General features: G+C 69.5%; 1 protein-coding gene across 5 annotated transcripts in view; it reads right to left on the bottom strand.

Moving 5' to 3' along the window:
* Positions 1–1,077: 1,077 nt before the first annotated feature.
* The window catches only part of GRAMD4 (GRAM domain containing 4), a 54,947-nt gene continuing 28,160 nt past the window's right edge, over positions 1,078–27,864 (bottom strand). For 3 of the 5 annotated variants that reach the window (XM_016126744.2, XM_016126747.2, XM_016126742.2), the window contains exons 4-19: positions 16,439–16,559; positions 11,554–11,615; positions 10,683–10,815; positions 10,316–10,341; positions 9,505–9,596; positions 8,646–8,737; positions 8,252–8,300; positions 7,081–7,152; positions 6,614–6,657; positions 6,425–6,534; positions 5,272–5,426; positions 3,560–3,704; positions 2,964–3,057; positions 2,109–2,193; positions 1,648–1,716; positions 1,078–1,282 (exon numbers count right to left, since the gene is read on the bottom strand). In XM_016126744.2, the coding sequence (XP_015982230.2) occupies positions 1,178–1,282; positions 1,648–1,716; positions 2,109–2,193; positions 2,964–3,057; positions 3,560–3,704; positions 5,272–5,426; positions 6,425–6,534; positions 6,614–6,657; positions 7,081–7,152; positions 8,252–8,300; positions 8,646–8,737; positions 9,505–9,596; positions 10,316–10,341; positions 10,683–10,815; positions 11,554–11,615; positions 16,439–16,559 (1,454 nt within the window). In that variant the 3' untranslated portion in view covers positions 1,078–1,177. Of the gene's footprint in view, positions 1,283–1,647; positions 1,717–2,108; positions 2,194–2,963; positions 3,058–3,559; positions 3,705–5,271; positions 5,427–6,424; positions 6,535–6,613; positions 6,658–7,080; positions 7,153–8,251; positions 8,301–8,645; positions 8,738–9,504; positions 9,597–10,315; positions 10,342–10,682; positions 10,816–11,553; positions 11,616–16,438; positions 16,560–17,319; positions 18,590–27,864 lie in introns of those variants that run through there. The other 2 variants (XM_036237687.1, XM_016126743.2) reach the window with 2 other exon arrangements.

Here is a 27,864-nt window from a genome sequence, read left to right as displayed (position 1 = left end):
AAGACGGCTTGCTCTCTGCAAAAAATAGAATCTTCTGTTTCTTCAAAAAACCTCAGTGACACCCAGAGGGCTCTGGGCGAGTCGAGGACCTGGGGTGACCGCGTGGGCCAGTGCACGGGCCGGGAGGGTGGGCGGGCGACGTGCCGCACCCCAACACGCGCCCTTCGCGGAGGCCACCTCGGTCCTGACGCGCCTTGGCTTCCAGGGCTGTTCCAGAACAGACCGAGCCGGCCACCTCCACAGGGGCCACGGCTTCTGGTGACAGCTAGGGCGGGTGGGGACCGCGCCTCCCAAGCCCGCACTGGCACAGGGTCAGGAGTATGGACTGCCCGGCCCCAAACCGCTGGGCTCCACTCGGGGTCACTCCCCAGAACATCCCCGCTGCACGGCACGGCCCCTCATGGGTCTGGAAGGCGCCGGTCCAGCCCTGCCCCCCGCGCCCCAAGCCCTCACCCTTCCTCACCAACGCCGGGGGCTCAGCTCTGAGGCCGGCGCAGCTGCAGGTACCCCGAGAGCCGGGAGAACGTTCCGGGCTTTCCAAAGAGCGAAATGTTAAAAAGATGTGCTTCTACCGACGTGCCTCTGCGTACCTGCGTCAGACGCCGGTCACGGGCCTCCCGGCAGGTGGGCCGAGCCCAGGCCTGGGCACCAGGGGCCCCCGCCCGCCCGCATCGTCCCCACTGAGGCAGGGCACACAGCACGAGCCAACGGCAAGCCGAGGACACGCAGCCGGACTGGCCGGCCACCCGCACGGGCTGGCGGAGGGGCCGGGGCGCCCCCGGTCACCGACGTCCTCCGGCTATGGCTTTGGTGTGGAAGAGCCGCCGGCCTCCGAGAGCGGGCTGCGCGCCCAGCGCCGGGTCCCCGCTGCCCGGCGGGGACGGGAGCAGTGGCTGTGCTTGGCGGCGGCCAGGACCCTGTGTGTCCTGCACGTCGTCCTTTCCGGTGGCCTCCGAGGACCTCTGCCCTGTGTCCACAGGTGTCCGTGAGTCGTGCCTCGCCCACCGGGTGGGCCGGCACCGTCTGAGCGCCCCGACCCCTGCATGCTCGACCCAACAGAAACCACAGATCGAGGGGAATTATTGCGAAAGATCAAGGAGCTGTCCCGTTTCTTTTCCCACTACCAAATCATTAAACAAAACAAAACGAAACCCGGCAGAGTCGGGGAGAGACGGCACTAGCTGTCGCCGCCGGGAGCTGCCGCGGCTGTGATCTTCACGTACTGGCTGAGGATGGTCTCGAAGGCCTCGTCCCTGTGCACCATGGCGCCGAACACCAGCGGCTGCCGGGGGGGAACGCTGTCACCGAGCCGCGGGGACGAGGCCGCGGGCCCCGGGGGAGCCACGTGCAGCCTGCGCATCCCGGGGAGAGCCCCTTCCCGCCCGGATGCCGGGCTTCGGAGGCAGGGGACGGGCCGCAGGGGCCGCCCTCTGTCCCCGAGTCCCCTGGGGGCCTCGGCCTCCCGGACCCAAACTCGATGCGGCAGGAGGTTTCTGGGCCACAGCGGTGGGGCGGGTGGGCTGGGAGGGGGCAGCGAGGCTGCTCTCGGGCCCCGCCGCCCCGAGCCCAGCGCGCCCGAGGCCCTGAGCTCGCCCCGGGGACACTGCGGGCCACACGCCCAGGGCCGCCCGACGGCCCGACACTTACTTTCTGGGTCGATGGCGTTGACACGGCGATCCCCATGCCTGAGCCCGGCAGCACGGAAAGGACCTTGTACTGGAAGACGGGAGCACACGGTCACCGCGGCCTGCGGGCGGGGCGCTGCCGCCCGCCTGCACCCAGGGCCTCCTGCTCCGCCGAGCCCACGGGCCGCGAGACCCGCAGGGCCCCGGCCTCCCAGCCGCCGCGAGGAGCCAAGACGGGCTCAGCGCCAGGGACGGCGGGGCAGGCGGCCCGGCCGCGCCCACACACGAAGGAATGCCGCACCTGCCCTGAGGCGTGGGGCCTCACGGACGAGGGGCCGGCAGTGCTGTGGTCAGAACGGGCTCGGGCGCCGGCCCACGGGGCGGTGGGGGGCTGTCCCGGGAGGGGGCGCCAACGTCTGGCGTCTGCACACGCCCCCCGCAGACATGTCTGGCCCCCAGCCGCACCCCACAGGCCACACTGACCTTCTGAATGTCTGTGATGTCCACCAGCTTGATGACTTTGTTCCTCTTGGAGGAGCCGGACTTGGAGCTCTCGAAGCACAAGTAACTACGGGGGACGCACAGAGGCACAGTCCAGCCCCGAACCCAGGGCCCCGTGCCTGCCGCTGCCCACACTGCCCCAGTGGCACCAAGGTGACCCCCGGAGAGCCCTGTTATGAACCTGGCCTTCTACAAAACACGGCACTTTTAGAAAGAGCTTCACAGCCTCTAAAGACTAAAACCTACTGCTCCACACTGAGCCTGAGCTACATCCCACAGCATTAACGATCCTCGGGATGCCCAATGAGGGACACACAGGAGCGTCCCTGAGGCCCGTCCGGGGTCTCCTCGGCCAGTTCCCTCAGCAGGGGACAGACAGGGACTGTGGGGGACGGCTGGCCACAGGCCCCCAAGGCTGAGAACAGTGCCACCTCCCCACCCGGGGCAGCCTCAAAGCTAAGCCACCTGCACGGCCATCTCTGGGCTGCTGAACCCCAAAAGGAAGGTGACAAGGGCTCTGGCTACGACTCGTGCGGTGGCTCTAGCAGGCGGGACCACAGTTCCCTTCGCACGACACCACTCACGACCGGTCGCCCTGTCCTCGGCACCCCAGTCCCGAGCCTCCCCGCAGATCTGTGGTGGTGACGGCGTGGCCCACCCAGGCCGCGCTGGGCTTGCGGGCAGGACTGCCTGCCCCTGGGAGCGAGGACGGCCAACAGCGGGGCCTGCGCATCCACGGGGGCTGCCAAGCCCGCCCCGAGCCCTGGGACGCCCCGCCCTGCGCCCGCCCCGCGCCCTGGGACGCCCCGCCCCGCGCCCCCGGCCACGCGCACTCACTTCTCGGTCACGTACAGCAGCCCGTTCCGGATGTAGTCCGTGGGCATCTTCCGGTCTCGGTTAATGAGGCAGCAGCGCCAGCCGTTCTCACACGCTGGGGGGGACAAGGTCGAGCCTGACCGTCCCCGCCGGGCACGCCCCCAGCCCCGGCCGCTGCGAGGGGCGCCGACGCCCACCTCCGGCCGGGCAGCGCCCAGCGGGAGGACGGTGGCTCGGCAGGAGCGGGGAGGCCCCGTGAGCCTAAGGCGCAGCCGCCGCCTGCTCCACGTGGCCGTGCAGGGCTCGTGCGTGTGTGTTTTAAAGGACGAGGACACCGTTCACACGGCGGAGTAAGGCGCGCCAGGCGGCAGCCACCACGCCCCACGGGCACCGGCACCGGGAAGAGCCCGGCTCGCTGAGCGCCCGTGGCGTGTGGGTTTTGGTGGGGGAGCCGCTCTGGGAGGGGACAGGGACCCGAGCCCCGAGTCACCACTCAGGCCGCAGACAGGCTGGAAGGACCTCGGGGCAGGCGGCACGGGCCAGGGGAGCTGCCGGCCCCGACTCCAGGCGGCGCCCCGGCGGGGCCAGGCTGGGGCGCAGGCTCGAGGCCCACGTACCCGCCAGCGGTCGCTCGTTCTCCGTCAGATTGAAGATCTCGTGGAAGTTGCCCTTCTTGGTGCTGTGGAAGCGGCAGGCGTCCTCGTCCTTGCTCAGGCTGGCCGGCGCGCTGGACACACAGCTGCGCGAGGAGGCCGTCTGCGGCTGCGGGGGCGCCCCGCCGTCAGCCCCGCCGGAGCCGAGCGGGGCGAGGGCCCGGCGCGCACACGGCCCCCTTCCCCATGCCCAGAGGCCCACAGACGGGCAAACAGGCGTGTGCACCCCAGCGTGGGGCGCCCAGTGCTGGGCGCCCCGTGGCCGTCGGGAGACCCTCTGCCCCCACACGCAGTCCAGGTGCTGGGCGCCCCATGGCCATCGGGAGACCCTCTGCCCCCACCCATGGTCCAGGTGCTGGGCGCCCCATGGCCATCGGGATACCCTCTGCCCCACACGCGGTCCAGGTGCTGGATGCCCCATGGCCATCGGGAGACCCTCTGCCCCCACCCATGGTCCAGGTGCTCGGCGCCCTGTGGCCGTGGGGAGACCCTCTGCCCCACACGCGGTCCAGGTGCTCGGCGCTGGAGCAGCTCAGACAGACGCAGCAGGATCAGACCTGGCCCATGACAGGCCACCAGCAGCAACTCCAACATCACAGCCACAGCACGGGGCTGCGGCAGGGGGAGGGGCTCCCGCGCAGACCCCGGCCTTGTCACGCCCTGACGGCGGCTCCGACGAGAGTCAACGGGCACACGTGGGACCAGACGAAAGGAAGAGCCGGCCCAGCGGGCTGCAGGCGCAGACACAGGCCCGCGCTGCCTCACGGGGCAGCCGCCCCGGGGGGCCCCGCCCTCACCCCCCGCCCTGTCCTCGCCCTGAGGGTGGCCAGCACCACTGCCCTGGCCCGGGAGGTCCGGTCCCAGCCTCCCCCGGGAGCCAGGCTGCCTGCTCCTGCCCCTTCCCTGCCTCACCGCCGCCCGTGTGACCAGGGCCGGTCCGCAGGCTCTCACGGGGCCAGCTGCACACCCGGCTGGGGAGTTTGGGTCCCCACAACCTAGTGCCCCAGGACCTGGGAAGCCTGCCCCACACGAGACTCGGAGCGTCCCCCCACCAACAGAAGCATCAACGAGTCACTAGATACCCTCCCCTCAGAGGACACCCACACACATGACTCCGCAACCCGATGTCACCTCCTCCAGGAAGCCTTCCTAGACCTCCCTGGAAGTCTTACTAGGCCCAGGATGTCCCCACTTGCCTGAAACCCCGGAAACACCTACGTCAGCTCAGGCCATCGTGCCCGATGCCCATACGCCCGACCTCCCACCCTGAACGACACGTGCGCCCAGCACCAGGTGGCCCCATCCTGGGTGTCGCTGGGCCTCAGAGCTGGGGACAGCAGGACCTGGCACCTACCCAGAGCGGTCACTGCCAGGGCTCCCACCTCCCAAGGTCCCCCAGCTCTGTGCAGTGCTGACCGATGCCCCCCGCCGTGCTGGCCCTCAGCCTGGGGGCCAGCCTGGCACGGCAGGGCCCACTCTCCAGGGGGTCTGGGGCGGGGGGGGCCTCCAGCCCAGCCCCCCCACCCGAGTGCTGCCTGCCCTAGGCCAGCAGCCGCCCCCCGCCCGAGCTGGCTGGCCCTTCGACAAGGCAGAGCTGGGCAGCAGGGAAAGCTTGTCTGTCTCGCGCGAGTGACCGGCGGCTCCCGGGGGCCCGCGCCCGCTGCGGCAGGGCTCACCCTGCGGGACGCGTTGGCAGTGGAGCGCTCCTTCAGCTGCGGGTCTGTGGGGAGGCCCTTCCAGATGATGTAGGGGGTGTCGTACTTGGCGCGCAGCCTCGGGCAGCGTTTGAAAATAAAATCGATGAGGAAAAACTTGATGCCAGCGTAGAGTCCTGGGGGACGGGGGTGGGGGGCACAGTCTCAGTTCACCCGGGGCCCGCGGCAGGAGACCAGGGCCCCCGAGGGCCTCCCGGAACCCAGGTCTGGCACGGTGGCCCCCGTGCAGTCGACGCGGGGCAAGGGAGGCACGAGGTGAGGTGACCCCAGCTGAAGGGGCCTCCCCGTTTTCGCTTCATTACTTCAAACCTAGCGGAGGTTCAAGACGGACAAACCCAGTCCCAACACAGGGCGCCACCCACCAAGGGTGACAGGAAAGAAAACTGTGGGGACCCGTCCCCAGCCTGCCCTCTGACCTGGGGTCCAGCAGCCCCATGGGCACGGGCTCATGTGCCAGCCCAGGTCCCAGAGAAAGGACAGAAACTACGGCCTGCCAAGGACATTCTACGTTTGTTGACTTTTGTCACTTTCCCCAAGAGCTCACATCCGCTGGTTCTGGTTTTGCTGGCGATGGGGGCAGGCAGGGTGCCAACAAGAAACGGAGCACCCACTGCACATCAGGGGGCTCAGGGCAGGCTGGGGCAGACCCCCGAACGGCACAGCCACAGCGCTCAACACCCCAACTCAGAACCGGCCCCCGCCGCGTGCTGTGCACACGGGTCCTGCGCCAGGTGCGGGCTGGGGGCGCTGAGGCCCGCGGTGGGTCTGGGCTTGGGGTCTGGCCTGGAAGCAGGGCACAGCTTCCTGGGCGGGGCGCTGAGTGGGTCCGGGCGGCCTCTCCACCGGCCCACCCCCGGGCAGGGCCACCCCATCTGAGGCGGCCCCCTTCCTCCCAAACCTGTGAGGCCCCTAGGGCTCGGATGGGCTTCGTTTCTCCCAAAGTTAAGCATTTTGATAAAAACCACTGGCCGAGGCACAGAGAAAGGAACTCAGTGAGAGCGGACAGCTGGCCTCCTCCTCGGAGGCAGCCGCGCCGGGCAGACATCCCGGTGGGAGGCAGAGGCCCTGCTGCCACCCCCCGCCCTCCGGCCATACCTGCCGAGCGCCGCCTTACCCAGGGCGAGGCCCACCAGGCGGTAGGGGAAGAAGCAGGAAGCCAGGAAGGCGGCCCACAGCGCGACGTACAGCTTCTGAGTGATCTCGGGCTGCACCCACATGAACAGGCTGGAAGGGAGACGGGGGCTCAGCCGGGTGGGCGGCGGGGCCACACCCCGGGGGTGCCGGGCCGCGGGTGATGACTTACTTCTTGATCTTTTCCAGGATGTCAGCCATCTTGCCGAAGAGGTTCTGCGTGAAGAAGCAACTGTGGTTACGAGGGATGCCGGGGCGTCGGTCCACAGCGACGCCGGGAGGGTCCCTGGTCAGGTTCGCGGGCCGCCCCTGGGGGACCAGAGCGGGTGCCACGAGCCCCGTGGCCCTGCCCCGCCACTCCAGGCCTTGGACGGGATGATGGGTCCCGTCTGAGTCAGGTCAATGCACTGACAGTGCCGACAAACCTAATTCTGCGTCCCTCCCGGGGGCTGCTGGGCCCCGGCCGGGAGGCGCTCTGACCACCAGGCGCTTCTGTCACACCAACAGGAGGACCCCACACCCCCCGCGGCTGCCTCAGGTGTGGGCGACGGAGCTAGGGGCAGGCGGGGGACAGGCCGGCTGGCGACGGACGAGCCGGGCCTGGAGATCGGGGCGCCGCCCCCCGCCCGGGGACGGTACCTGGGCCTTCTGAGCGACGTCGAGCACCAGCTGGAACTTCTCGGACACGGTCAGGTCCTCCTTCGCCGGCTCCTTCGGCCAAAGGGGGGGGAGAGAGCGTCCACCGACGTTTACCAGTGCAGAGGAACGACTGGCAGACACGGCACAGAGGCCCTGGCCCTGCGGCCCGGTCGCTCGGACGCCCTGCAGGACCCAGCACGACAGGCCGGCACGGGCGGCTGCGCTGGTGGGCGCCCCGCCTTGGCGCCCGAGAGGCTGGCTGGGCGGTGGGCGCCCCCACCGCTGGCAGGGCCGTGGCTCTGGCTCACCTTCGGAGGTGCACGAGACCACGCAGCCCCCTACCTCGTTTTACAGGCAGGGAAACTGAGGCAAAGGGGGCCTGACCTCACCCTGCGTATCTGAGTTCACTCAACAAAACCCTCCCGAGGGGCCCCTGGGTGCCAGGCCTGGTGGGCACGGGCCTGTCCCCAGATGCCCTCCCCGACCCCTAGGGGGTCCTGCGGGCACCAGTGCCTAGCACCCTCACTGTGTGCTCTGTACACACGGTAGGTGCCCGAAAGCTGACGAGGCCCTGGGCGGCGCTGAGGCCTCCCTCCCACCCACACCCAGCGCGTCTGCTCCATGGGGCCAGGGCCCGCCTCCAGAGCAAGGTCAGAACGTTTCTTCTGCAAAGGGCCGGAAAGCAAACGCTTGGCGTCTGCGGGCCACGTGGTCTGTCACAGCTCCTCGGCTCGGCTGCCGCAGCCCCGCGCAGCCCCGCGTGCACGAACGAACGTGCGCGGCTGCGCAGCGATAAAGCTTCATTCGCAGAGCCCGGCGGCAGGCGCAGCAGATCTGCTCGCGCGCCCACCGGGCCAGCCCTGCGCGGCCCCCTTGCTGCCCCCCCCAGCACGTCCCATCCTGGCTGGGAAGGGTCAGCAGGGACCCCTCCTCCTGAGCAGCCAAGCCTGGCGCAGAGCAGACACGGGCGTGTCGGCTGGCGAGGGGTCGGGGTGCAGCTGCCCGGGGCTCCGGGCTGGGGTGGGGGGCCTTCTCCTCCCCGGCCTCCCCGAGGCGGGGCTCCCGGCGGGCGTCCGCACAGCTGCAGGAGGCCTCGGGGGACCAGCAGGGGACCCAGGCCGAGGCCTGACCTGGCGGAGGTGGACGAGCCCCTCGCCTCCCTGGGACTTACCGCCACCTCGGACACTTCAGGCACAATGCTCCACTGTATCCGCCAGCCCCTGCCAAACAGCAGACGAGGCGCCATTGACACAGCACCGCCTGCAGGCGGCGGGGTCGCAGGACGAGGACAAAGTCGGGCCCAGGCTGGGCTCCCGCCGCGCGGGCGGACGGGCTTTCCGAGGCCCCACGCTCGCCTCCGAGACCGCCAGGGCCGCGGCGGGCACTCGCTGGGCGCTGGGGAGTCTGGCACTGCCCACGGCGGCTCCAGCAAGCCAGGCTGGGCGTGGGCGCCCCCCTCCCCGGGGTCAGGAGCCCATCAGAGGACACCGCCCAGGGCCAGCGCATGGGGCACGGCTGGCTGGGCGTGTCACGGACGTGGGCGACGTGGGGGCCGGCGCACCTACCTGGCTATGAGGTAATTGAGGGACAGGCGCAGAATCGCCAGGAACAGGAACATGGGGATGGCCCAGCCGTGCCACACGGCGTTCACGTAGACCTGCGGGCGGCGCGGGCGGCGGGTGAGGGGCCCGACGAGGCTGGAGGCAGGCTGCAGGCCGCGCCCCTCCCTGCCCTGCAGGCCTGCGCCTGGGGAAGCGGGGAGGGCGGGGGGGGGGGAGCTGCCCGTGAGGACGGGAAGGCGGGAGCCCCTCACAGCCCCCGGGAAGACGGTGGGCCCTGGGGCAGGCACTAGGGTGGCCCTCGGGGCCAGGCCAGGCTGAGGCTCTGCAGAGATGGGCCTTGGGGAGCTGGGGCCACCTGTTGCTGGCCTCGGGAACCCCCAGGCAGGTGGGTGGCCTGCGTCCCCCTTACGCTAGAGAGTGGCACGGGCCTTGAGAGGACAGACGGCCACCGGGCAGTTCGGGCGGGTGGCCAGGCCCGTTTTCCCCAGCGCCCCCGTGATGCTGGCCCGCCGCCCTCCACCCTTCCCAGACGGCTTCACGGGCCCAGCTCAGCGCCAGGTCACCGTGCACGTGTCCGGAGCCACCCCCGGGCCCCATACCCAGGACGAGCCCTTGCCCTCCCCTCCCCAGCCATCCGGGAAAGCAGACTGAAGTGTGGCCAGAGGCTGTGGACACCTCTGTGCAGACGGAGCCCGCGGGCCGGCCCGTCAGATCCCCCCACGACCGCGAGGCGGCTGCATCGCGGCCACCCGCTCAACCGTTGGGAGCCTGAGGCTAAGTGCCGCCCCGGCCGCCCCGCAGAGCCGGGGCGGGGGTCCCTCGGGGAGGACGCACGGCCCGCCCGCCCCACGGGAGCGCTCACGGTGAAGGCGATGGCGGAGGTGTAGACAGAGTACCAGTCGGATAAGGCAGAGAGGTTCTTCACAAAGCTGGTGACGGGCCTGGCACCGCGCTCTGGGCACAGGGCGAACGCACGGTCAGGCCGGCGCTCACGGGCGCTCGGGCACCCCTGGGAGGTCAGGCTGGCCCGGCGCACCAAGCGACAAGGCAGCCCGCAGGCAGGCAGGCTCCCGGTGCGCCCAGGCCCGGGCCGGCGCCGCCTCCGCCCCCCGCCCTGCCCGGGGCTGTCCGGCCCGTGGGGAGATGCTCTCTGCCTGCCCCGCCCCATGCCTGTGCCCACGGGCAGGAGACGGGGGGCCTGTCTGCATCCCCGGGGCCCTAGCAGCGATCTGGGTGAGCGACGCTTTTCTCTGGGGCTTCCACGCCCGGAGGGCAGGACAGACAGACAGGACGCCTGGGACAGGCTGCAGCAGCCTCGGGAAGGACGTGGGAGGGGGAATCACTGAAAAGCGCCTCCTGGAAGCCGCCCCGGTCGGCCCGAGAGGACACAGCCCCCGCTCGGGGCCCCCGCGCCCCGGTCAGCAGCCCCCTCCCCGAGGGCACAGTACCGAGAGGACACAGCCCCCGCTCGGGGCCCCCGCGCCCCGGTCAGCCCCCCCTCCCCCCCCGAGGGCACGGTACCGAGAGGACACAGCCCCCGCTCGGGGCCCCCGCGCCCCGGTCAGCCCCCCCTCCCCCCCCGAGGGCACGGTACCGAGAGGACACAGCCCCCGCTCGGGGCCCCCGCGCACCGGTCAGCACCCCCCATCCCCCCCCAAGGGCACGGTACTCACTCAGCCGCCGCATGTTCTCGGTTAATCTGGAAGACAGGGAGAGAGGGGGTGAGCACCAGCACCCCTCACCTGGGCCCGCACCCCGCCAGCACCCCTCACCTGGGCCCGCACCCCTGCTGGCCGCAGCAGGCTGGACGGGACCTTGCCCATGGACCCCGCCCTCGTCCCCGCCACGCTCTGCAGGACCCAGAGACTTGGAGTGTGGGGGCCTGGCCCGTCTGGCGCCCACAGAGACCAGGGGCCAACAGTGGGTGTGTGACCCTAGGGGGAGGCCCGGGCAGTGGGCGCTCTGCTCTGTGGCCTTGTGCCCAGTCGCACCCCACTTCGCGGCTCCGCCGAGCACCGGCCAGGCTCCCGGGGGCCCCACCTGCGGGCGCTGAGGGGCTCCTCCGTCTCCACGGCGCTCTCCTCGGGCTGGAACCGGAAGTCCTCCACGTACTCCCCGAACTTCTCGAAAAACCACTTCTGCATGCGGGGGCACAGCCCCTGGCCCCGCCGGTCTGCAGAGACAGTGGGCGTCGGCGAGGGCGAGGGCAGGGCCCGGGGGGGGCGGGAGGCTTTCAGGAGGCGGGGTGAGGAAGCACCCAGGTGGAGGCCAGACTGCGGGGGGACTGGCTCCCCGAAAACAGAGCCTGACCTGCTTGGACCACAAGGAGCAACGCCGGCCCACGCGGACCACACGGGGGGCCTTGGTGTCCCTCACACTGACCCCCGCTGGCCTGAGGCTGTCCCCAGCACATGTGCTGTCCAGGCAGCTCCCCACCCCCTTACTGGGGGCACTGGTCCATCTGGAAAGGAGCTGAGTGGGCTCACTCCCCGCACCCTCGGTGACAGCCAGAGGGGGTCTGCATCGGGGACTGTGCCCTGGTGGGTGCAGTGGCCTCTGCTCACCCACAGCCAAGGCCTTTAGAAAGCCACCTCCATCCCAGACTCAGAACACCAGGACGGGTCCGCAGACCGGAGCCTGGCCCCGCGCGAGGCAGGTCTCAGAGCCGCCTGCAGGTGGCACTGTCCGCCACCGTGACAGAGGGCCTGCCTGCTCCCAGGGGCAAGGGAGACTGTGGACTCCTAGACGTGGCTTGAGGCCAGGCCTTTGACAGGAGCCGGGCTGTGAGGCCTGGAGTTGGGGTCTCGCACCCTGCACTGCAAGGGCCTCGTCATCGCTGGGCGTGTTGGGGGTCTGGGAAGGGACCCAATGCCCGCCACCACGGCCCTGCCCAGTGCCCACTGGGACCTACCTGCTCCGTTCGCGACCTGGGCCTGGCTCCTCGGAGGCAGCTGGGCCGTCTGCTCTTCGGTTCTTGGAGGAGAGAAAGCGCGTGTTAGCGCGAACGGCGGGGTGAGCCCGGGCTGGGCGGCTCCTGGGCTCGCGGGGGCCGTCCTGCATGGGACGGCGTCTGCTCCTGCCGGTGGGCTCCTCGGTGCTGGTCAGCACAGCGCCGGGCGGCACGGAGCTGCACCGTTAACGGGCACGCTGTGTTTTCCCGTGGCCAAGTAATCACGTGCTTGATAAACACACACCTGTTTTCTATCAGTTTTCACACATTTGGTTCTTTATGATTAAGCTCAGAATAAATAGATCTGCACCGCTAACGAACTGGCCTGCCAACGCAGAGACAACACAGGTAATCGCCGAGCACCACGCAAGGCTGCAGGCTGGGTGGCTCCCTGCCTCGGCCACGGTGCCCAAGTCCCTCGGAGCCCTCTCCTGGGGCTGCCGGGTCCGGCAGCACCCACCTCCAGCCTCGGACCCCGACGGAGCTGGACCCGAGCAGCTGGCCGGGGTGCCCACCTGGCGCTCTGGCCAGCACGGCCCGGGGCTACCGACCCCACGCTGTTCCTGTGGTTCCCAGACCCCCCGGGCGAAACTCGGTGGGGGCTGGGGGCACGGAGGGCGCCTCCAGGGCAGAGACGGCAGGGCCGGGGCCCCCTCCGCACAAGCGCTCTCGGCCTCGGTGGGGAGGGCGTGTGGCTTCTGCTGTTCACACGGCATGACTCACTCCAGTGTCCCTGTGAGCCGGCCCGGCCCGAGGGGTCGCGCCCCGAATCGCGATCTGGAGCCGGAAGCACGGAGGGCGAGCTGGACGAGTGAGCAGGGCGGGGGTGGCGGAGGGGGAGCCCGGGGCAGGGCGCTGTGGTCAGGAGGAGGCCCCGGCACCCGTGCCCGCGGCCGTGACTGATGGGATCGCTGGGAACTGGAGGGGGGCCCGGGGCAGGCGGGAAACTCCAGGAGCCGCCGAGACTCAGGCTGGGCCCCTCCGTTCCCGGGCAGGCACCGAGGCCTCCGAACCAGGACGCTGCTCGCCAAGCCTGGGGGTTCCGGAAGGGGCGGCCCCCCCAGCCCCGAAAGCACTCACAGACCGGCTCCCAGCAAAGCCTGGGCCCGGGTGTGCCCCGTGAGGACCCGTGGGCCTACGGGACACGGCGTCACCCAAGCCACGGGTGGGCCCGGGGGCCACGTGGCCTGGGGCGGGGGGCTTCCTGGGGTGCCGTGTCAGTCACCGTTCGCAGTGACAAAATCGCACAGTCACTGGCCGCGTGCGACTACCTGCTAGAAGCCAACGGGTGTTTCAATATCAACAGGCCGCAAGCTGCCTTCGGGGAGAGGAGGCCGGAACCGCGGCCCGGCTGCCTCAGGCGGCAGGAAGTGCCTCCTCCTCCACACGGGGCAAACATGGACCCCGGAACCGCCAGGACGCGCCCCGCACGCAGGCTGGCGGCACAGTGCTCCGGCCACGGGCAAACCGGCCGCCCCGCCCGCGCTCCCGGGCCCGAGCGCCCCGTCCACACCACGCGGCCTCGGCTAACCCAGCGCCGGGCCCCTGCGCCCCTGACTCCTGCGGACTCGTCACGGCTTCTGAGCACCCTGTGCTGGTGTTCGGGGCCGCACCGGGCACGTCTCCCTCGAGACGTGCCCGACTGTGTTGACAGCTAACGTTCCCTGGCCCACAGCACCCCGAGGTCAAAGGGCGGATGCCACACCCATCCAGAAGTCCACACCAGAGCCGTGTCAGGCCCACGGTGCAGCCGAACCCCCGGGCTGGGGGGACCAGCCGATCGCCACACACGGCAGCCCCGGCCGAGGCCCCGACACTGGGTGCCACTGCAGCACGGGACCGGCCCCCCACACGGCCAGGAGGGGTGACCCCAAGAGAAGCCGAGGCGGGCCGCCCGCAGGCTGGCGAAGTCGCAAGGCGCAGCCCGGTCCTCCGTCGCCCTGAGCCCGCCCGCGGCCCGAGCGGCCTCCACCCACGCAGCGAGCACAAACCGAGGCGACTGTCCAGGAGTCTCCTTAAAACCAGAATCGGGGTGTATGTGAACGTAACTGCCCGGCTGCAGCGTGCAGGCGTGTGCACGGCCAGTGTGACGTGCGCGGTGCTCAGGCGTGCCCCTGGGGCCCCCCACGCGCCTCCCCACCCCGACGGGCACCTGGCTGACATGGACACTGGGGGTCGCTCCCCCGGCACCTGCCTCTCCTCCTTTGGGTCCCCTTCCAGAGGGCTCCCGAACGCTGCCCCACGCAGAGTGGGGGGCCCTCAGTGCTCCCCAGGACACCCAGCTTCCTCGGTCCTGACTTGAACGTTCCTTTCCTGTAACCCCTTGGAACTGGCCGAGGGCTGGCCACCCAGGGGCTCTGGGGAAAGGAGGAGAATTAAGACCCTGGAATGAGGCCGGGCTGAGAATCAGAAGCCGCAGACCCCGTAAGGAGAGTGGGTACGTGGACGCCACCCAGGGCCACCGGGGGAGGCGTGGCCTCCAGAACAAGCCGGACACGAACGCAGCCAGACAGAAGGACATGCTGCCGGGGGGACGGCACTGCGGGGCCCCACGAGAGGCCAGCCGTGGCCGAGGGGCTGAGAACACTGTCCGCACCCGACCGAGCGCGGGAGACGGGGCCAGTGCGGGGTGCCCCCACGTCAGTTGCCGGTCAGGTCGCTGGCTGTGTCTCTGCATGAGCAACGTAACTAAGTCTTTTTGACCCACGGATTTCGCGTAAGAAGGGTCAGCATCAGGTACAGCGCAGGTTGAGGCCCGTGTATGTTTCTAGCCGGGGAAGGGGTGCCGGCCTCGCAGGCAGGTGGCCCGGCACCGCGGGGTGGCCACACAGGGAGCCCAGAATAACTCCGGACGGCCACACGGACCGGCAGGGGCCGTGGTCGGCCTTCCTCCAAGGCCGCCGTTAAGCACACAGGAGTTTTCCTAAACGCCCGCAGGGCAGGGAACCAAAAAACCTTCCTCCAAAGCGAACTGACCGCCACTAGGTCCTGGGAGCCGAGGCCCGACAGACAAGTGAGAGCCGAGAAGAGCTGGTGTCCGGCCACACGGTGCCAGGCAGCAGTGACCGAGGCTCTCCCCACCAACCCCCGCCCACGTCGCCCAGTCGGCGGGTTCCTTAGTGACCGACATTTGAAAACAATGATCACGCTCAAAGAGGACGGCGCTTGGCCACCCCACGGAGAAGCTCATTCCAGTTGGGGTATCCCAGAAGCAGTGGGCACCCCAAGCTGGAGGGCCGTCCGCTCAGGCCAGGGAGGGCCTGGGCGAGGGCGGCCAGTGTTGGCACAGGGCCGGAGGGGGAGGGGACAGGGGCAGCCCCGGCTCCCAGGCCTCGCCTGCCGGCCGACAGCTTAGACGGGTTCAGAGGAACGGAGGCCTCGTGGAGGTTTTAGGAGGACAGGAACAGAATAGCTCAGGAACGTGCAAATATCCCTCTGGAATGACTCGCTTCTCGCTGGTGGCACCATGGAGCAGAAGCTGAGTTCGTGGGGGCAGAGGAGTGGGGTGCGGGGGGAGGCTGTGCGCTCAGGGGCAGCGCCATCCTGCAGTGGGGCCCAGGTCGTCTCTTCTGGAGCCTGGGGCGGCACCTTCACCCCCAGGATAGGGGGAGTCTGCTGGGATGAGGGTGACCGTACACGGCAGGCAAACCCCGAGGTCGCGGCACACAGTGGGGTGGCACAGGAGGGGGTGCCCAGAATCCTGCTGGGGCTCAGGCGCAGGGACGTGTCTGAGTGGGCAGCAAACCGGAGGGGCGGTGACCACGGGGTAGACAAAGGCAGAGCGGGAGGGGACTCAGGGCCCTAGGAAGGTCCTGTGAGGAGCCGGAGCATCTACTCGCCAAGACTGGGGGGCGCGAGGCGGTCCTGGGGGCTGGGCTGACGCGCTCTTCAGGGCCCCCGCCCGGCCGGCCCCTCCTGGCCAGAGCTGGGTGCCCAGGGCCCGGCTGCGAGGCCCCCTCCCTCCGTCACGGCAGGCGTCACAGGAGTGCCTACACGCCCCGCTCTGCGGACAAAGGCCTGGAACCCGGGAAGGCGGCTGCTCCCCAAGATGACAGCTCCTCCTGGGCACGGGCTGCACCCAACCCAGGAAGCTGGGGCCGGTCACCCTCGGGCCCTTGGGATGCTCCGGGCCCAGCAGGGGATGGAGGCCTGGGAGGGGCACCCCCACCCAGCAGAGGCCCCGCCTGGGCCCTGCACCCCGTGAGTGAGGAGGGGAGTAGACGTGAGACTCCTGCCGAGACCGGAAGAATGTGGGGGGCTGAGGGGAGACGGCAGGCCGGGGTGGGGGGCCGAGGGGAGACGGCAGGCCGGGGTGGGGGGCTGAGGGGAGACGGCAGGCTGGGGTGGGGGGCTGACGGGAGACGGCAGGCCGGGGTGGGGGGCCGAGGGGCCAGGGCAGGGCCAGCAGGGGCCACGAGGCACTGCGGGTGGAGAGTGCCCACTCGAGAGCCGGGCCACCTCCGGGTTCTGAGCAGGCCCCAGCTCTGCGGTGCCCACCAAAAGGGCAAAGCCGACCGAGTGCCGTGTCACCCGGCCCGCGCCCCCTCACTCAGCCTGCACCCCTTCCCCCGGCCTTCGTCCCCTTCCCCCCGCATGCGCCCCCTCACGGGGCCTGCGCCCCCACCACGACCCCTCCCCCCCGCCTGTGCCCCCTCCCCCAGCCTGCGCCCCGCCCCCCACACTCCCTCCCCAGCCTGCGCCCCCTCCCCGCCACGGTTCCCCCCACCCGCGGGCCTGCGCCCCCTCCCCCCCCCACCCCCCCGGGCCTGCGCCCCCTCTCCCCCCGCGCCCCCTCCCCCCAGGCCCGCACCCCCTCCCCCCCACCCCTGGGCCCGCGCCCCCTCACCGGGCCTTCAGCGCCTCCTGCACCTTCTGCTCCAGCTCCATCCGCCGCTGCCGCTCCCGGTCCAGCTCCTGCCGCAGCATCTCCGCGTTGGTTTCTTCTCGCAGCTTCCGGAGCTCCTCCTCTGTGAGCAGAGAGCCGCCAGGTGACCCCTCGGGCCCCGCCCGCACAGGTGCCCAGGCCGGCGTGCGGGGCTGGGGCTGCTCCTCGGGGCTCCTCTCCCAGGTGCGGGAGAGCGACCGCGGCGAGGCTTCCTTTCCTCAGTAAAACGGCGCAAACACACACGCCGGAGGCATCCTGCCCACAGCGCCGTCCGCCGGGCGCCCCCGAGGACGGGCCCTCAACGTCATGGACAGGTGTGGACACACACACACACGCGCGCACACGGATGGACACACATGCACGGACGGACACACACGCACGGACGGACACAGACACACACGCGCGCGCACACACACACACGGACGGACACACACACGGACACACGCACAGACGGACACACACGGAAGGACACAGACACACGCATAGACACACACGCTCGGACGGACACACACGGACACAGATACACACAAGGACACACACACGGACAGACTCAGACACACAGACGCACACACACGGACGGACACACACGGATGGACACATGGACACGGGGACACACACACACAGACGGACATACACACATGGACACACACACGGACACACACGCACGGACAGACATGCACACACAGACGCACACACACGGACGGACGCACACGGACGGACACACACGTGCATGCGCCAGGCGTGGCCCGGGTGGCACAGGCTCCACCCCGGGCGCCTGGGGTGCTGAGGGCCTGGGGCCAGCGCGGCGGGCGGACGTGTGGGGAGCTCGTGCAAAGCCTCACCAAGGCGGCCTGAGCTGAGCCCCGGGCTGGGCAAACCGCAGAGCAAGGCCGTGGGCTCCCAGGCAAGGACATGGACGGCCGTGCCAAGGCCCCGGGGCAGGAGGGGCTGCGGGCTGGAGGCGTCAGGTCGACGGGGTGTATGGAGCCCCAGGAGCCAGGAGGAGGGCCAGACGCTCGCTCCAGGAGTGATGGATAGACATGAAGTCAGGCGGCTGCCATTTTAATTGGAGAATGGAGTGAACTGAGTGACAGCCCCCAACTGGCCAAAGGGACTTTGCAGAGGCGATGAAGGATGAAGTTAAGGATCTTGATTGAGACGGTATCCTGGATTATGCGGATTACGTAAATTCATGAGAAGAGGCAGGAGGGTCAGAGAGAGGCTGGAGAGGCCACTGCTGACTCCTAAGGTGGAGGAGGCAGGTGCCTGAGGCTGGAGGGGGCCGGGAGCAAACCCTCCGCCTGCCTCGGGAAGGAGCAGGCAGGCCACGCCCACACCACGACAGCCCCGGGTCAGGGTCACTGCCTGCCCCGTGGGACCGAGGCTGGCGTTCTGGGCGGCAGTGGGTTCCAAGACCCCGCCGAGGGCCGTGTAAGCACTGTTTCTGCCAGAAGTCGGCTCTGAGTGCGGCCTGTGGTGACCACAGTCCATGTCACGGGTCACAGACCACCCAGGTGACAGGATTAACAAGCTGAGACCCTGCAAATGGAAATCCCACAGGAAAAGCCATGTTTGCTCCCATCCCGAAAGGCGCTCCTGAGGCCTAGGAACGTGACCAGTTAATCCACCTAACCTGGGTGAGGACCGGCCCCGGGGTGCAGCAGCACCAGCCGGAGGTGTGACCGGCTGCCCGGGCTGCGGGCGGGCCCCCACGGCCCCTCGCTGCCAGTCACAGTGAGACCCTGATGATGACAGCCGGGGTCGGACGGTGAAATGCTCACGGTGACCCAGCAGCTTCTCATCCTGTCCTGTCCTGTCCTGGCCACGTCACCAGACCCAGCAACATGGGACCAGGACCAAGACCATGAAATTCAGGCCAAGGTCACGACAACAGCCCCAGGCTCCAGACACCTCCAGCCTACAGAAGTGGCTGTGTGTAAACACCGGACACCTTGTCCAGACAGTACACGGGTGGACGAGGGGGGCCGGAGGTCAGAGGACACCCCCGGCCTGCATTGGCCCTGCCCTGGCCCCCGCCTGGAGAGTTCGTGACATGCTGCATTCTCTCACTAACAGCAAAAAATATTTAGGTTTGCCGAGTGCAGCTGGAGCGTTCGCTGAGTAAATATTTGGAGTGCTCAGCCCGCCCCCTCGGCACCGCCCGCCGGGGTGGGTCCTGCTCCAAGCCTGTGCTCTCGGCCCCGCCAGTGCCCTGCCTACGAGTCCCCGTGCGAAGCTGTCCCGCCGGCTCCCGCTGGCCGCCCCTCGGTCCGGGGCGAAGCAGTGGGGTCCCGGCACTGCAGTTTCTGTGAGGACAGAGGCCTCCAGCCTAGTGCTTCCCGAGGCCACAGAACTGGCTCTGTGAAGGGGAGACTGGAAGGTGGGGGGCTCTGCCTAGGAGCTTGGGGACACGTCCGAGTGAGACTCAGAAGAGGGTGCTGGCCAGGCCGTGCGTGACGGGCGGCCCCTGCTGCAGGCTGCGGGAAGCCAGGCCTCGGCCTCCCGCCCGCTGGAGGAGCTGTGCCCCGGTGCACAGAGCCCACCCGGCTCCTTCACCGCAGAGAGGGCAGGTGGCAGGGACAGCTGGGGGGCCTTCGCCCCGCCACTGGAGCCTTCCGCAAGCAGCCCCAGTCCACCCGCTCTGCTCGTCTCGGCTCCGTGCCGGTTCCTGACTGCCCCCCAACCCGGCTCCAAGCGGCAGTCAGTCTCCCACTAAGCCTAAGCCAGAACTTGCCACTGTCCTGCCGGACACTCAGCCAGGCCCCCCGGGGCTCCTGATGACACACCTCCCCCGGCGGGTCCTCCACCTGCCTCCCCCGGCCCCGCCCTCGCCCTCACCCGCGCTCACGGGGTTCCAGCCACAGGCCCGGCCTGGGGCCCTCCGACATCCACGGTCTCAGCCTGCTCCCCGGCCTCTGCACAAGCAGGTGCCCCTCGACCTCAGTCCTGACCCAGGTGCCCGGTCCCCCGAGCCACCTCCCTGACACCGCCCCCCGAACCTAACGTGGCCTTTCGTCTCTCTGTCACGGGTTTCGCCCTTTCCTGTTGGGGCAAGACGGGTCCTCGGGGTGCCCAGAAGGGGTCCCCAGAGGAGACGAAGGGGCACAGCAAACACAACCCTTGGTGGACATGTGTGCCTTCACCCAAGGGTCCCCGACTCAGGCCCACACGCCCCGCAGGCCTGGGGAGGGGCCCGTCTGCCCGACCGTCTGTGGCGGACCCAGGACCCCGCGTGGCCCCAGGAGAAGCCAGGAGAGGCAGTGAATGGACGCGAGGTGTCCCGGGACGGCACGTGGTCTCACGCGGCAGCCCGGCAACGCAGACAAGTGCTGACCGCAGGGCGCCCGCCACACCAGGGCGGGCCGTGGGCGGGCCAGGGGGACAGCGGTGGCGGGGCAGGGGTCCCGGCGGGGACTCACGACCAGCTGAGTGTGAGCGGCCGGCGCCACCGCAGCACAAGGCCGCCCGCACTGAGGGGCGCCTGCAGCGTGCACGGCGGGCGAGCGGCCCCCACGCCTCGGCCTCCCCGAGCGCGCCTGAGGGCTCCAGGCACGCCGCGCCCCGCGCACACGCCACGCCCGCCGAGGGCGGCAGGGGCGCCCGGGCGACCAGAGCTCTGCGGCCGTGACAGGTGGCCAGCCCGGGACCCCAGCCTCCCTGGGGACTGCCAGCCGGCCGCGGGCTAAGGCTGGCCGGGCTCAGAGCCCGCCGCTCGCAAGTGCCGCGCACCAGGCTCTGTGGAAGCGCGGCCACTGCCGCAGCAGGCACCGGGCGGCTCCCGGAGAGCACGTCGGGCGTGTGGCTGAGCCACTCGTGTGAGCCTGGGAGCTGCTCCCTGCGGGACGCTGGGCCCTTGGGAGGTGGGTGCGTTAGTGCCTGGGGCCGCTGCGGCCCCTCTTCCAGGCCTGGGACCCACCGACGGCAGGCCAGTCCAGCCCTGGGTGGCACAGACACCCCCGCCTCCCGTGGGCCTGCAGGGCCCCCTCGGAGCCACCGGGCCTGGGCAGCAGACGCTCAGCTGAGGCTCCCTGGATGATGGACACCCGGCCCTCTGCAGGGGTGACAGTGCCGCTCTCCCGAGGGGAGAGGCGCCCACAGTGCCAGCCCTGCGCACCCCTCACGAGGACCAGGCCTGGGAGAATTCCCAAGGAACCAGGGAGCTTTGCACCTCATGAGTCTGCTTCCCCGGGGGACACAGAGGGCTTCACGGCCTTGCTCTTAGGAGCCACGGGGCTTTCCCGCCTGCTCCTCTGAACCCCAACACCCACGTGCACCCCAATCGCCTCCATGTATCTCGTCTGCAGCTGAAGGTCACAGCAGCCCCTGCCGCCTCCCCACACACGGGCTTTGGCACGTCGGCCTCTCCGACATCCTCAATAGGAAACCACATTTTCCTCAACGTGGCCGCCCCCGGACCCCCCGCCCCACATCGCTAACCCGTGGAAGGTCGACAGACAGCCAAGTTCCAGCACGTGGCCACAGTCAGCCAGGCCGGACCCGGGCCGGATGCGAACACGTGTGCACACGCAAACCTTTCCGAGTACTGCACCTGCTTCTGCGTGCGCAGAGACGCGCCTCCAATCCCGAGGGGGTTCAGAGACCCCCCCGCCCCCGGGAGTCGCGTCCTCGTAACCCGGGCCTCTGTGCCCTAGCCCCCCGGGCTGGCCGCGCTCCCCGGCCCCGCCCCTGCCATGCCAGCCCTGGCGCTCCGCAGAGCGGAGGCACGCGCCTTCCTGCCCCCAGACTCCCGGAGCCCAGCGCCCCTCACTCCCCAAAGCCCTCTCCCCACCCCGGGTCTGGAAATGCGACCGTCCCCCTTCCAGCAAAGCCGCGAGGAGACGGCCAGCCTTTTCTAAATGCCTCCTTTCCTGGTGGTACAAAGACGGCTAAACAAATACAGCCGGCCAGCGTCTGCGCCCGGTCCTCTCCCACGGGCCCTTTCTCTCCCGGCCCACACGACTCTCCCTGCGCCTGAAACGCTGGTTAGAGCCAACGCCGGCGGATGTCACAGGCCTGCTCCCTCCCGACGGTGACATAATTAGGTCGGCGGCAGCGCGCGGGGCACAGCCATCGCCTCGCACAGCGCAGAGGCGCCACGAACCCCCACCACCGAGTCCTCCTCTAGGAGCGAGAAAAGGAACAGAAGCCGATTTCCTGCTAAGGGGAAAGTGCTGAGCTGGCCCTTCACACGGTGGCCTCGTCTCGCCCAGCCCCCGACCGGGCCCCACGTCCTGGGAGCCGTCAAGGCCCGTGGCAGCCGGCTGCGGACCTCGGGGCTCTGCTCAGGGTCGTGGCCCTCTCTCTGCAGAGCCCTGGGACGCCTGGTCTCAGCCCGGGACTGCCTGGGTCCCGAGATGCTTGCAGAGGGCACAGTGGCAGGCCAGGCGGAGCCGTGCCCACCCCGGCCCCGCCTGCCCGGAGCGCAGGCGCCCTCTGCTCCACCGGGAGGGTCTCCCGCTAAGGGCGGGGGGCTGTGACACCACACACACTCATCGCTGCCATAAAAGATGGCCTCAAACGAAGAGGCTTAAAGCGACACGAGCCCTCAGCACGGCACCTGCGCCAGGGCCGCGGTCCGGGCGGGCGGGCCGGCTCCTGCTGGAGGATCCAGGGGAGCAGGTCGCCCGGCCCGGCCCCACGTGACAGGCACCGGCGTTCCTTGCCTGGTGACCGCCAGCCAGCAAGGACGTCACTCTGACCTCTGGCCCCATCGTCACATCTCCTCTAGACTGTGACCCCCCCTTAGACTGTGACCCCCCCCTCTGCCGAGGACCCTTGTGATGGCGATGGGGCCCCCCCCCGACAAGCCAGGATGATCAGCCCACCTCGGATCCTTTGCTCCATCTCACCTACCAAGTCCCTCTTGCTAGGTAAGGTGACATGTTCACGATTCTGGTGACTGGGACATGGACATTTTGGGGGAGGGAAAAATTCTGCCCACCACACTTCCCCGAGATGAAATTCTGGGTCCTGGGAAGCCCTGGACGGAGGGACAATGTCCTTCCGCCTCGCTCAGGAATCTGCAGGTCACGAGACAAAGAAGGGCCGTCCTCTAGCGGGCAAATGGCCCTCAAGGGTGCGGGGTGCCGGCCAGCCCCCTGCTCCCCACGTCCAGCTGAGGACGACTCGCCCGAGGCCCCAGCGATGCCCTGAAGACGGTACCTGACCAAGAGCCCTCACTGATCACCTCACAGTGAGACGGACCCAGGAGAAGACACGGCCACCAGCCTGTGGCCCCGTGTGCCACGGCCACCCCGACTCCCAGCCCACGGCCCGCCAGGCAGCGCGGGCCACGCCCCCGCCCCCCGCCCCCCGCCCCCGCGCCCCAGCCTCCAGGAGAGTCTCGGGAGGAAGGAACTCGGCTCCGAGGCTATTTTTAAATCCGTAAAAGTAGAACTCCTCAAGCTGGAGTCCTCTTGGCACAGAATTCAACAGGCCCAGCCACAGCCAAAAATAAAAATCAAGTGATAACGCTTAAATAACACTCCTTCCCACCGGCCAGGAGGCGAGCACAGGGACCCCTCAAAAAGCTGCGCCTACCCCGCGGCCCCCCCGGAGGCCCGGCCCGGCTCCCTCCTCCCACAACTCTCCTCAGCCACCTCACCCCGCCCACCCGCTCCGAGGACCTTTCCAGAAGGCCCGGCCACGCCCTCCTCCAGGTGACCAGATGGCAGGTCCTGCGCCAGGCACACCCCTTCACACGCCCACTGCTGTGACCCCCCCCACACCCCCCGCTGGGGAAAAACAGCTCGTCCGTTACAGGAAATGACTCACTTTCATTGTAAACTTTCATCTTATCTCTCCCCTGACATCTGCTCACGGCTCTGCCATTCGCTGCGGCAGCACCCAGGGCAGGCCGCGGGTCAGGCCCACGGGATGTCGGCGGCCCCGCCAGGGAGGGCCGGGTCCTCGGGAGTGGCCGAGTCAAGCGTTTACACTCTACCGGGATGCCAGCGAGTCACTGCGTTCGGGGCACGTTTTAGGGAGCTGACGGGGGCGGAGAAGCGGGGGGAGGGTCCCGGATGGCGCGTCGCCCGGCACAGGTGACGTGACATTCAGGCACCGAGGCCGTCTGTCAGCAGAGACGCCCGCGGCATCTCACCTCCCGAGGGCTGGGCTTTGGGCGCCGGGCCCAGCACAGAACCAGGAGCTGCGCCCACGCTCAGCCAAGCACTCAGTGCCCAGCAGGGAGCCCTCCCGGCCGGGCCCGGCCCCCCCTCGGCAACGGCTGACTGCCAAGTTCCTGCGCCCTGCTCAGCGCGAGCTGGGGACAGCCAGGGACCCCCGCCCCCACGTGAGACCAGGCCCCGAGCCGCCGAGTGGGTGAGCCCGCCAGGAAGCAGAGGCGGCACACGGGAGACGCACTTTGGCGCCGAACACCGGAGCGGACGGGAGCGAGGAAGGATACGGCTGCAGAACCGGGGCTCTGGGAGGCGCCCGGGGGGCCCGGGGGGTGTGCCCAGCGCAGGCGGCAAGCCCCTCCGTGCCCCCGTCCCCCACAAGCACCCACTCGTCCACTCGCTCGCTGACCCCTGACCCATCCCTCCACCCATCCGCCCCCCCACCAGGAGACAAAAGGCGGACAAAGAAGGGTCCCTTCCGAGCTGGACGTCGTGACACCCCCCACGTGCACCGAGACAGCCTGTCTCTGCCGGCCCGGCCCCGTCCACGCACACGAGCGTTTCGGCAGGATGGGACGGCCCCGGGGATGGGGAGAAGGCGCGCTGGCCTGGCGGCTTCTCTGCCCGCTGCACACGGGGCTCAGGGGAGCCGCCTGGAAGTGGGGCTCACGCGGCCCTTCTCACGCCCCGGGAGCTCGCGAGGCGTTCCCAGGGGTGAGACGCAGAGCAGCCACCAGAGGCCACAGAGCTCGCCGTGGTTCCTGGCTTAACACACCCCACGGAACTCGACCGAGCCATCTTCCAAAGCACCCGTCGGTGATAAAGCTGGACCCCAGACCGGGGGCCACGGAAGCGGCGGCAACGGGCGGGCGCCCCCCGGCTTCCTCGCCCACTTCGCCCTCACCCCTCGCTCTCGCAGCCCCAGGCCCCCCGGAGCAGCAGGGAGGGGCCCCGCCATGGGCAGGAGCCAGGGGTCTCCCCTCCGACGTGACAGCCATGGGGGCAGGGCGGGCGCGTGGCCAGCCGCTGGGCTGAGGCTGCCTGGTGGGGTCAGCTGGCCTCTGTGCCCCAAGATCTGTCCAGGACAACGAGGGGCCAGCGCCGAATGCGCATGATGAATAATGGAAGAGCAGGTTCTCGCCGGGCGCGGGGCGTGATCTGGAAAAATGGAATTCGAGCCCGCCCGGCGGGGTCAGACGAGTGATTTTCTTGGGGGCCAATTCCACGACTTTCCCAGATGAATTCCACAGGAGACGGACGTCCAGTCTCACCTGCCGTCTGTCTTCGCCCCTGCTGGCCAGATCGGTCTGCTCCCCTCCCGTCTGGGCCATCCATCCGCCACCCTCACGAAAGGGCAGAGCCCGTTTAACAAGCGCGCTGCTACGGGGCAGGCCCGTCCGGCCCGGCCCCGGCACAGAGCGCTCACCCCCTGAGCGTCCTCTCGCCGGACAAACAGGAGCAGCAGAGCCAAAACAGCAGCAGCGACAAGGAAAAGCGAGACCGCCCCTCGCAGAGGGACGGACGTCTGCGGGCTCAAGTCCCCAGGCACACGACCGACCCCACGCCTGACCCCGTTTGCAGCAGGCCTCGAGGGGCTGCCTCGCCTCCCGGGGCACCTCCCGCCGCGGGCAGCTCCCAAGGCCCTGCTGTCCTCAGAAGACTTGGCTGGCGGGGACGGTCTCCCTGACCCGAACTGCCCAGACCAGCTCGAACCGGCCCCCCTCCAGGGCCAAGTCGAGGCACCCAGGAGGCCCTTCCGGCCATGGGAGGCAGCCGGCCGCCTCCCCGACCAGCGTCTCTGAGAAGCTGGTCACACTGGCCCACTGTGGGGCAGAGCAGGAAGACAGCTTCCGGGAGCCCTGGGGACTTGGGAGCAAAGGGCACCCTCTCCCCAAGCCACGCCCTCCGGGAGGCACCACAGCCACCTGCTCATCCGTATCCTCAGGCACCGGGCTCAGAGGTGACGGAGTCCCTGCTCCGGAGGGCTGACGACTCCAGGGCGTGGCACCCCAGGAGAGCACCCCCCCCCCCCGGCCTGTCCAGGGAGGACTCCACAGGCCCTCACATCAACGTGGGAAGAGGAAACGGCTCGGCAACCAGAACCCGTACGCAGGTAAGCGAGCTCGGGCCCTGGCTGGCGACCAGGACGCTCCAGCCTGGGGCCCCGGAAACTCTTCCCTCCAAGACCCACTTCCGGGCGGAGCCTGCGGGTGCGGCTCGCGAGGCCGGAGGGCCCCTCGCCCAGGGCCGGCACCCGCAGGCGAGCGACGAGGCTCACTCCCGCTCGGCGCTGTGGATGGCGTGCGCGCGCCCTGACGGGCAGCGGCGACTGCACCTCGGGCCCCCGGATGCGACGGGCGCTGTTATTTATTCATGGGCTTCGTTAACGAGGTCCGGGCGCGGCCCCTGGCCACGCGCCAGGGCACGTTTCAGCCGCACGTCCTTCGTCCTGTGCCATTTTCTCGCAGGAACATTTGTTCTCTTCAATATTTAATACCCGAAGCCTGCGGCCGTGCCCTCGGCTGGCCCCTCGCGCCTGTGAGGAGTGGCGGCCTGCTTTCCGGGAGGAAGAACGACAGGCGACCGCAAGGAACTTGGACGTGGCCGCTTAGGCGCGCTGTGGACGGGGCGGCCAGGGCCCTGGCGGCGTCGGGGACCGGGAGCCTGGTCCCCGCTCCGGCCGCATGCCTTCCCCGCCCACGTCGGACCGGCAGGCAGACGCAGGCCTCGTGGCGGCCGAACATCTCCGCGGGTCTCGAGGCCGTCTCACGTCGCTTCTTATGCACCGTCCTCCTCCGGGTGCTGGGACGGGGGTGGAGGGAGGGTCAGGCCCCCCGTGTGCAGTCCACTCGACCAGGCTCTGCCACGACTCCCTGTACACACTCGGCTCCTGCTGCACCCTGGGCATCAGGCCAGACGCTCAGGGCACAGGACCCGGGAGGGGGACCGGTGACCATGCCGACCATGTGGCAGGTCCGGAGGCACCGGTGACCGTGCCGACCGCGCGGCAGGCCTGGAGGGGACCCGCGGCCGCGCGGCAGGGCACAGCTGACAACGGGGCACCGGGGTCGGGGGCAGGGCCTCTCCGGGGCACGGAGCAGGGCCTCGAGCAGGTGTGTGCCCGGCCGTGTTCACACAGCACGTGCCGCCAAACTGCACGAGGTGGCAGCCCAGCGCCCGCCGCAGGACAGACGGACAAACCTGGTGCAGTCCACGCACGCGGCGGGGCGGAGCGCGGCCTGAGAGGAAGTTCTGTCGCACGGTGACGCGGCCACACTGTGAGGACCTTACGCTGAGTGGGATGAGCCGGACGCGGAGCGGCGGACGCTGGGCGACTCTGCTCACCGAGGCTCTCAGCGCCGTCGACAGAGACGGCCGGGGGCAGGGGATGGCGGGGGAGCACCCACGGAGACCGAGAGGGTGAGGGACTGCTGGGGGGACGGCGGGGAGCACCCGTGAACATGGAGAGACGGCTTGGGGGGTGCAGGGGGGCGCTCCCGTGGAGACGAGGAGACGGCGGGCGCCGGGGGGGGCATTCTTCAAGGGGGACACAGCCTTATAGGACGAGCTCTGGAGAAGGCCACACGGCTTTACGAATGTACTCGATGGCACTGCACGGCACACGTAAAAATGGCCAAGACAGCAAATTTCACGTGTGTGTGTATTCTACCATTATTTAAAAAAAAAAAAAAAAAAAGCCATTGTGAATTTGAATTCTCTGGACGACTCATGACGCCCCGTGCACGGGGCCCGGCCACCACCGCGAGGACCCTGGACTCCATGTCCCGCCAAAGGGGGCAGGAGCAACGGCGAATTCCAGGTGGGGACAGAGTTTAAGAGGGACCTGCTGCCATCGGACCCGCTCCGCGATCAGAAGAGAACAAGCTGAAGTCTCCACCCTCCGCGCCGCACGCAGCCCAGGAGCGCGGCGAGACGCTCCGGGGACAAAGGCGAGGTCGGCCGCGAGGGCCCAGGACGCCCCCACGCCGCACGGGGCCAGGGGCCTCTGCTCTGCTCGGCTCGGGGCCGGTCGGCCCCAGACGGGCATCCCTGAGGGCCTGGCCGCCCGCATACCACCTCCCTGGAGGACGCTCGCGCCCCTCCAGGCCTTGCCTAGTGACCTCCTGCTCCACGTCCTGGCCGGGGTCCCTGGCTGGGTGCTCTCCCAGACGCCCCTGTCACTGACGGCGCTCGGCTCTGCTGGCTCATCAAGCCTCGTGACAGCACCGACATTCAGCGCTTGATCCCCAGAAGCCTGGGTCACAA

This window comes from Rousettus aegyptiacus, unplaced genomic scaffold, assembly GCF_014176215.1.
Source record: "Rousettus aegyptiacus isolate mRouAeg1 unplaced genomic scaffold, mRouAeg1.p scaffold_m13_p_2, whole genome shotgun sequence".
Classification (NCBI taxonomy): domain Eukaryota; kingdom Metazoa; phylum Chordata; class Mammalia; order Chiroptera; family Pteropodidae; genus Rousettus; species Rousettus aegyptiacus.
This window is presented reverse-complemented; position numbering and strand designations above follow the sequence as displayed.